The 9915-nt window shown below is 38.1% G+C and overlaps 2 protein-coding genes across 4 annotated transcripts in view; one reads left to right on the top strand and one right to left on the bottom strand.

Moving 5' to 3' along the window:
- The window catches only part of POLK (DNA polymerase kappa), a 76393-nt gene extending 71230 nt beyond the window's left edge, over positions 1-5163 (top strand). For all 3 annotated transcript variants that reach the window (XM_077759921.1, XM_077759920.1, XM_077759919.1), the window contains 3 exons: positions 290-1237; positions 3107-3149; positions 3575-5163. In XM_077759921.1, the coding sequence (XP_077616047.1) occupies positions 290-1237; positions 3107-3149; positions 3575-3659 (1076 nt within the window). In that variant the 3' untranslated portion in view covers positions 3660-5163. The remainder of the gene's footprint in view (positions 1-289; positions 1238-3106; positions 3150-3574) is intronic.
- LOC144228111 (EKC/KEOPS complex subunit TPRKB-like) lies at positions 1996-2523 on the bottom strand. The gene is made up of 2 exons (XM_077759926.1): positions 2482-2523; positions 1996-2385 (listed from the first exon to the last, which is right to left on the bottom strand). Exons 1-2 carry the CDS (start codon positions 2521-2523, stop codon positions 1996-1998), a joined length of 432 nt encoding a protein of 143 aa, XP_077616052.1.
- Positions 5164-9915: the final 4752 nt, after the last annotated feature.

Here is a 9915-nt window from a genome sequence, read left to right as displayed (position 1 = left end):
TGAGCAGGGGAGGGTCAGAGAGAGAGGGAATCACAGACTGAAACAGGCTCCAGGCTCCGAGCGGGCAGTCAGCACAGAGCCCGACGCGGGGCTCGAACCCACGAACCGCGAGATCATGACCTGAGCGAAAGTCGGACGCTTAACCGACTAAGCCACCCAGGCGCCCCTTATTATTTTTCTTTAAACAGCCTTTTGTATAATATGTCACAACAGTATTATGCAAAATATTATTATGCATTATGAGTGAATTGGCTTTGTTAAGAAATTAATTATGGTTGGTTTAATTTAGGTGTGCGGTTGTCTGGTTTTCCCAATGAAGAAGACAGGAAACACCAACAAAGGAGCATTATTGGCTTCTTACAGGCTGGAAACCAAACTCTGTCAGCTACTGGGTATATGCTAGAGAAAACTGATAAAGATCAGTTTCTAAAACCTCTAGAAATATCTCAAAAGAAGAGCTTCTTTGATAAAAAGCGATCAGAAAGGAAATGGGGTCAACAAGACACATTTAAATGTGAAACTGTGGATACACAAAGTTTACAGACATCACATTCATTCCAAGTTTTAAAGAAGATGAATGAGAATTTAGAAACATCAGAGAATTCAAATAAGTCTCAGATATTTACCTGTCCCATTTGCTTTCGGGAGCAAGGAAGCATCAGTCTGGAAGCTTTTAATAAACATGTAGATGCCTGTCTTAATGGACCTTCAATTAGTGAAAACTCTCAAATGTTCTCGTGCTCACATGCTTCCTCTACAGAAGTTAACAAGAAAGAAAATGTACATCATTCTTTTTCACTTCCTGAGAAGCAAGATTATGAAACCCATCAGAAGAATTCAGAAATCAGTTCAGTAGATTGTGTAGAGCTTGTAGAGACTCAAGATAACCCACCTAAACCAGAAAGTGTAGGGGCTTTAAGTGATAAGCACAGCAAAGAGGAATGTGCTGGTTTTCCAAGCAGATCATTTAATACTGAGCAACGGTGTCAGAATTCTTCCTCTGCTGTTTCACTGGAAGATATGGGGTCATTAAGTCAGCAAGAATCCCCCCAGCCTTATTTACCTGAAGTGATAACAGCTCAAGCTCTAGTTTGTCCTGTTTGTAACTTGGAACAAAAGACTTCAGATCTTACCCTGTTCAATGTGCACGTGGATGTGTGCTTAAATAAAGGCATTATCCAGGAACTGAGAAAGGATAATCTAGCTAACCAACCCACAGAAAGCACCAGGAGTACCGGTGAGTTTGTAGTCATTTTAAAGAACTTGGTTATCCAGGAATGTTTTATTAAAATTGAGATTGTCGTTAAGTGTGAAGCATACACAATTAAAGGGATAGCTTGTGTAGGCTGCCATTTAGGAAAAGGCTATTTACCTTATTAGCGTAAGTTAGAATTAACTGAAGCCATTAGGTTTTAAATTTTGGGAAAACTCTGTTTGGGGCTTGATTTAGCACAGAACAAACTCAGAAGTTTAGGGAGCTAAGTGACCTAATCAAAAATGAGATTCCTATAGAATGAATAAGTCACAGGGATAAAAGGTACAGCATAGGGAATATAGTCAGTGGTACTATATAGCACTATATGGTGACAGATGATAGCTCCATTTGTGGTGAGCACAGCATATCCTGTAAACTTGTTGAATCACTATGTTGTATACCTGAAACTAGTATAACACTGTGTGTCAGTTATACTTCAATTTAAAAATAAAAAAAGAAAGAAATTCCTTCAGAGAACTTTTGCCAAGGCACAGCGGTAAATTAATCGCACAGCCAGACAGCCTTTTGTTAAGTTGTTTTTTGGTAGTCTGAGTCTAGCCCAACTTCAAAAATAAAATTAAGTGTATACTAATAAAATAAGTAAATTACAAAGAAATGATGCTATAAAGTTAGTTTCTGGTATGTCTAAATATAAATTATGTAGTTCTAGAGAAGTTTTTATTTAATCACCTTTAACTCTAGATTTTTTTAATATGAAAAATTTTAATATTTCTGTCATTTTACAAAACATCTTTTGTTGACATTCTACAAATAATACCATCCAGTAATGTTCCAATACTTTGTTCTTGTGAAGATAGTTTATGTATCTTTTTGACTTCTATAATATTTGTTATATCAGGAAGATTTTTCAGAGAAACTTGATGACCTTCTACCTGAGATATTAGGTCTTCTCGATTTATTTGTTTTTCTCCCTCTTCAGTGTAAACAATTAGAATTGAAATGTCATTTGCTGAGATACCAAATTTTTTCAAAGCTTCTGAAATATTGTTATTTGGGGAAAGATTGAAAATAATTTCAGTTGATAGCGTTTTTGTCTTCATTTTTCCCAGTCTATAGAGATGAACTGCTTTGTTTGCTGCCACAAATATCTGAAATGGATTGGCAGTCACCTTAGGGTTTATTAATGCACCATCAATAGCACCTTCCATGGCCTTTTTTCTCGGGTCTTCAGTATTTTTGACATCTTTAAATAACAGAAGAGTCACCCTGCATTCGGGAAATAGGCCCAGCTGGTGTGTTAACTGCATTTCATAGACTCACAGATTCCCTGCGGAGTTGTTTCTAGCTTTCTTTATCAAATGCTCAAGGTTGCTGCTTGGTTCTCTAGATGTGCAGGAAGGCAGGCTCTGATGCATGGCCAGGCCAGCTGAGGGGCAGCTCCTGAGCAGACAAGTAGGAGCAGAATGTCAGGAATTCTTTAGACCACAGGTTACTTACGGTGTTATCGGAACCTCACTCCAAGTTAGCCTTTTTTTTTTTTAGCTTTCTGATCTTCCCATTTTATGTGTATTTTAGCAGAACCTTTCTTTTGCAAACTGGTGGAGGCTCTCATCAGTTTTTAACTATTTGTTTTCTGTCCTTTCTTTGTTCTTGGGTAGACAGGAGTGTCCATGGAATATCACACATATCCCTCTGTGGGGAGGGGGTGTGTGTGCTAGCTTGTACTTTGCCCTCAGCCTGCCTTATGGTCTCTCATCACCCTGCATGCTCTCGGTCTGCCTGGAATGCCTTCCCCTCGGAACTAACTCTAGATTTATAATTATAATTACAGCTTTATAATTATTTCATGTTGTTCATTATGGAATTTCATGACTTTTCTTTCCTCTAAAGATGCCTCAGGCAAAGTACAAAAGACGGCAACAAAAACAAAAAGGTATGGCTAATTTGAGCTTTTATTTATTTTTTTAAATACTTTTTTTAACGTTTTTATTTATTTTTGAAAGACAGAGCGACAGAGTATGAGCAGGGGAGGGGCAGAGAGAGAGGGAGACACAGAATCTGAGGCAGGTTCCAGGCTCTGAGCTGTCAGCACAGAGCCTGACGTGGGGCTTGAACTCATGAACTGTGAAGTCATGACCTGAGCCGATGTTGGCCACTTAACCAACTGAGCCACCCTGGTGCCCCTAATTTGAGCTTTTAACAAAGCTGGCTATAAAATTGTTACATTTTGAGGTCTAATTTTTAGGAAATGCTAAAATTTGCTCTTATAAATAAAGTAAAAGTTTAAAAATCAATGATTTGCAAAACATTTAAAAAATATCTTCCTGCATATTAATTGCATGTTCTTTTTCATTCCAGGCCAGGATTGGTGACAAAGTACTCATCGTCAAAGAAAATAAAACCAAGCAATCCCAGACACACCCTTGATATATTTTTTAAATGAACCTTGAACATTTTATCATTGGACATTTTATTCTTATTGAAACTTGTTATTTTATAATCAATGAATCTCTTGTTCTTCATTAAGTTTACAAATTCATTTAGTGAAAGACAAGTGCAATAATTCCTTCCCAGATGACATTCCCTTTATATGAATTTGGAATATGTACTAGTTTACTTCTTTACACATTTTAGATAACTAGGACAATTTCACTTATACATCAGTCAGAAATCAGTCCTATTAGAGATCATTTTGAAATGAGAAATTAGGAATGGAATCAGAAAGTGATTGTTTCTTAATTATGTTTTATAATAAATATAACAACATATTTATAAGGGCTCTAGAGGTTCTCACAAACCTCTTTTATCATAAGAATATTTCAGCACTTAACCACTTTGTTGGCACTGGATTGCTGTATTTGATTTTAGTAACTTCTGCAACTTTGTATATTCATAGTTTATCTCCTAGTATATTCAAATACCTCATGAACATTCAGAATTGAAACTTATCCTAAGTTCTATGAAGAATATTAGCTTGGCAGAACAAGCATGAAGATTTTGTTATCTTCAGGAAAATAACATCACAATATTATCTTCTGTGTTAAAGGAATTCCTTAAAATTTGATTATTCCTTTGTTTTTTTATTTAGAATTCCTTTATCTTATGAATAAGCATGTGGTTCACTTTAAAACTGTTTAGTGTAAGATTCAAGGTGTTAATTTCTGTATAGGACTTTTAAATGGTGGCATTTCATTTCTTGACAGTTATGTTTATACTTTACACAGACCTATAAAAAAGAATAAATTGTACACTCTATTTTTGTAACTCTTTAGAGAGAAATGTGTAATTCAAAAGATTAATGTGTATTTAAACCTCTCATTCCTCTTAATTATATTTCTATCACATTTTTGTTAATATTCATGAAAGAAGATAGCTTAATAGTGATTAGCATATTTACTCTAAATACTTTTGTGCTATTAATACAATTTTTTTTCAAAAAGTGATTATTTAACTGAAGCATGATGATGGAAGCCATTTTCTGTTACTCCTTTAAGGAACTGAATCTTTTGTCTGTTACATTTTTGTTCTCTCTTTTCCTACTTTTCATATTTCATAGCTCGTTATCTGGATTTATAAAGAAATAATATTTTAGGAATAGATTAAATTAGAATCCCATACGGCTTTTGGCCAAGGTGGTAACTTGACTTTACTAGATTATTATATTTATTATCATGCAAGTCTCAGGCCTAATATTATCATATGCTGTGGCAAATTCAGAGTTCTTGATTATGTGATTTATTTATCTAAATTCTGTACAAAATTAAGTTCAGTGAAGCACTGATTTAATGTCTTGAAAAGTGAAGAGCATCATATTTTGTTTTTTCTCTCTGACCTCAGATTTATTTTTATTGTATTTTCAGCTATAACTATGAAATTATTTTCAGCTACTTGATTCATTTCTTTGAATTGTATCATTTAGTAATATTTAATAATTTAAAATAAAATTGGAAGTGTTTCATTGGCCAATAAATATGGTTTTCATACTTTTCTACTCTTTTCCCACCTCTGAATCTTTGTCTTTCATTCTCTTTGCCCAGAATTCTCCCCACATTCTTTTTTATTTTTTTAATCTAATGTATCCAACTTATTTACTTTTTATTATGATTTTGCTTTGGGGTATTTTTAGGAAATACAGCAAAACTACAAAGTATATGCACCTATGATCTTACCTACTTACAGGGTCAGAACCTGTGAGAACATATTTGCGACACATTTAACTGGTCTAAAACTAGTATCCAGAATATATAATCCAGAAGGTATAAGTGGCTCCTCTGTATTAGTAAGAAAAAGACAGATAGCCAATAGAAATTTGGAGAAAAGACTTTAAATGTTACTTTACATAAAAAGAAATCCAAATGGCCAAGAAATGTGAAAAATTCTCAGCCATTTTAGAAATAGGGAAATGAAAAAAACACACAAAGAGGTATCATTACATTCCTGCTAGATTCACAAAAATGAAAAGACCCAATGATATTAAGTTTTGGTGATGTTGTGGAGCAATGGAAACTCTACTTTTGAGAACAATCACTTTGGAAAACAGTTTACCCTTCTTCAGTCAGTTTGAAGATGTGTACACTTAACAACCCAGCGACTGCACTCCTAAATAAACACCTTTGTTGGTTATCTTCCATTTGCCCTCCAAATTTACCCTTGGCCCTTGACCAGTAAGGGGCCATGGCAATGGGGAAAGCACTATAGGAGATTTTAGGGAGGATTGAGCGGATTAGGTCCCTTGACCAAAGGTCACAACTGTTCTTTTGTGGGGGTTTTTTTGTTTTGTTTTTTGTTTTAATGTTTGCTTATTTTGAGAGAGAACACAAGTGAGGGAAGGGCAGAGAGAGAGAGAGGCTCCAAAGCAGGCTCTGTGCTGAGTGTGGAGGGCCCAAACTCACGAACCATGAGATCACTACCTGAGCTGAAGTCGGATGCTTAACCAACTGAGCCACCCAGGTGCTCCTAGGATACAACTTCTTTATACTGTGTTCTCTACTCTCTTCAGTTTCTGATAATCCTTTCCTTTCCTCACCGCTTCAGCCTGGGGGTAGCAACAGAGCCTTACTCTTATTAGTTTTGGGGTGCTACAGTATCTTTTGTGGTTTCCCCACACCTTTGTAAATGGGTCCTTAAATTCATCTCAAAATACAGATGTTTTTCCTTCCAGAGCCCTAACCAATACAATGTCTTGGGGAAAATGTTGAACATGTTCCTCAGGAAGTATATATAAGAATGCTCCTAGTGTGGTAGGGTCCCCTCCCTAAGGAAAACCAAAAAAAACCTCAAGGCAACCTGGCTATACGCATACATGACAGCAACCCTCACGGCCTTGTAACATGAGACCACTTAATCAGACTATGTGTTTGTGTGTTACTGTACATGGGAGACAAAGAAGTAACGAATATAGTTTAAAAACTATGCCATGTGACATTTGGGGCTCAGTTCTTCAAGTACGAACCCAACTGAGGGGTGCCGGCATGAAGAAGGTTGCTTCCTGGAAAGAAAGGCCTCGATGTCATGACTCCCTGTGTGAGAATCCTGCTACACTAGCAGCACTGTAATAGCCAAAAATGGAAAATAAACCAAATATCAATTTAATTCTACCATTGTATATTCATGTCTATTCAAACAGTAGAATTCTACACAGTGATAAAAATGAAGGCAGTAAGCCGAAAGTAGATGAATATCACAAATAATCTGGAGTAAAAGAAGTAAGTCATAGATGCCAAGTCATGACATGCCGTCAGCATGAATATATTTGTAAACAATTCAAAACAGTTAAAACCATGGTGTCAAGGATATATCCATAAGAGATCAGGTTATTAAGAAAAGCAAGTATGTTAGTGTCCTGAAAGTTAGAATAATGGTTTCTTCTCTAGGGAAATGTGATCAGGTAATAGTACATGGAGCTGCTGCGATACTAACAGTGTTCTGTTTCTTGGGTGGTTGATGGCATGGAGGTTTACTGTAAAAATATTCTTTAGGGGCATCTGAGTGGCTCAGTAGGTTGAGCGTCCGACTCTTGATTTCTACTCAGATCATGATTTAACGGTTTGTGGGGTCGAGCCCTGCATCAGGCTCTGTGCTGACAGCGTAGAGCCTGCTTGGGATTCTCTCTCCTCTATGTCTGCTCCTTCCCTTGCTCACACACACGCTTCTTTCTCTTTCTCTCTCTCAAATAAGTAAACATTAAGAGAATTCCTTAAACTGTGCATCTATATTTTATACACTCTTGTTCATGTGTTACCCAAATCATAATAAGCCAGTTCACAAAGTTCCTGAAAATGTAACCATTTGCTCATGTAAGCCTCTACAAGCTAAATTCCACACATTATTGTCCATGGTACACTCCAAACACAGACTTGGCATTCAACACGAATCAAGTTCGACTTCATAGCTTATAGTTTCCTGAATAGACCAAGCAATTTCTCCCCTCTGGTATGGTGCTTGCTCCCTCTGTCCTGAATGTGCTTCCTGAATGTGCCTGTGCTCTCTCCCACTGTTCACAACTACTCATCTTTCAACTCAGTCCGGGGGGCAGGCCTTTGGGAGAGGGCCCTGACCTCTGGAAAAGTTCATCAGTCGTTCCCTTGTGCTTCTATCTCTCTTTGAGGACACTGAAACATTCTTTGCTATGGTTTTGCTGTGGTCTTGCCCCACTAGATTGCAGGCTGCTAGATATCCTAGGCTGTCTTCACCGATCTCTGAATTCTGGGTATGAAGTATGTGGCCTGGCACTTATTGTTACTATCATTTGATGACCTATAAGTGAATAAATAATATGTAACCAAAGAGTGGTGTCTATTACTATCTTACTGATTTTCCTCTGGGAAGACAGGTGGTAGCTGATGTAAGTGGCTGCACTAAAGCTGGGCTCTAAGGGATGGACCTTCCAGAAAGAAGGAATTGTATTCCTTTCCCTTTACTGGACAATGGCTTGCTTTATAAATGTTAAATTACTGTTGCCTTTGGGGTGGCTTGGAAATATTTGGAAGAATGCTCCAAATATTACTATTAACCTAAGGCTAAAAGAAAGCTTTTTGAGGAAATATTCCATTTTGAAAACCATTCTTGGTGCCTAGTGCTGACTTTTTTTAAAGTAATATTCCATCTTGAAAAGTAGTAATAGATTTGAACATACCTGGTGCTGGTAGGCTTTTAGTGAACTTCACAGAGCAATGGTGTTTATTTCCCTGGAACAAAAACTGTTGTTGTATAATTCAGGGATAATCACTTTTGCTTTGTAATGCAGAGCAAAACAGTTGGATTAACAGTTGTTCAAGAAAAACTCAAATGCTATTATGGGGAGTGATGGAAACATTCCATTTGTTAAGCAAACCATAATATTGAACTGTTCTTACTAATGTGATGTAATTTCTAATTTTTGCTCAGAGACACAGAAGATAATTCAGAGGCAAATAGTGTAATGCTTTACTTCTAGCCCCAGTCCCTTTTATTATGATTTCAAACTCATAATACATTCATATACATAGATATACATACATTATATATGTGTGTACATACACACACACTCTCTACCAAACGCTTGTCTGTTGAAATCTCTCTACCCTTGTAGGACCCCTTGAAAATGTCCACTTCTTTACATTTTTTCATTAGTTTATTTCTCTTTAAATCATCTTGTGCATTTTTATGGACAATGCTTTCCTATTATCATTCTTAAGTGTGTGTGTATGTGTGCAGGCGTGTAAAAAGGTGGGTCATTTCTGGGGTCAAATCCAGTTCTGTTTTATGAGGATTTAATTTTTTTTATTAAAAAACATTTTTTTTAACATTTCTTTATTTTTGAGAGACAGAGACAGATCATGAGTAGGGGAGGGGCAGAGAGAGAGGGATACACAGAATCGGAAGCAGGCTTTAGGCCCTGAGCTGTCAGCACAGAGCCCCACACGGGGCTCGAACCCACGAACTGTAAGATCATGACCTGAGCCGAACGCTCAACCGACTGAGCCACCCAGGCGACCCATATGAGGACTTAATTTCTTTTTTTCACTCCTAGAATGTGCTAACCTTCCAATTTGACTTCTGAAACCATCCACAGGTGTGAGATGTGCCATTGTTTTATTTTGTTTTGTAACCCGTTCAACCCATTGTGCTTCGGTGCTGTGGATTCAGGCCAGAGATCCTGGCTATCCTTCAATATTTGTTTTTCTTCACTACTACTAGAATTTTAGCGAGGTACGTGGTTGCCCTGAATAGATTACTGTATTTGATCAATTATTTTATAAACCGCAAAGAAATAATAGCCAAGACGGGAGTCCAAACGTCACGGCTGCATTGAAATGGGATACCAAGGTGTATACTTTCAGAGAAGAACCTGAGAGACTTACTTTATTCGAAAGAAAATTCTGGAAGCCCATTTAGAAAGAGGGAGTTAGTACCGAAGTTCTAAGAGTGTTGGGTACAAATCCAGCCTCGACGTTTCTCCAAGCTGTGCGACGGGCCGAGGTGTGTGAGTTGGGCGTTTTCCCGGAGCGCGGGTTCNNNNGCCGCACCCGCAGGCGGGCCCTCCCAGGCGGCCGCGCTGGACAGGGCAGGAACCCCCGCGACACGCGGCCCTGAGACCGCCCGGGACCGAGAGCCAGACAGCGGCCCCACGGTGCCTTCCCGCCCGCGCGCTGCGGCCCCCGGGGGCGCACATGGACCCCGCCCGAAGCCGCCCGGGGCGCCGGGCGGCGGCGCGAGAG

The sequence above is a fragment of the Crocuta crocuta genome, unplaced genomic scaffold (genome assembly GCF_008692635.1).
Source record: "Crocuta crocuta isolate KB4526 unplaced genomic scaffold, BGI_CrCroc_1.0 scaffold162, whole genome shotgun sequence".
Taxonomy (NCBI): domain Eukaryota; kingdom Metazoa; phylum Chordata; class Mammalia; order Carnivora; family Hyaenidae; genus Crocuta; species Crocuta crocuta.
This window is presented reverse-complemented; position numbering and strand designations above follow the sequence as displayed.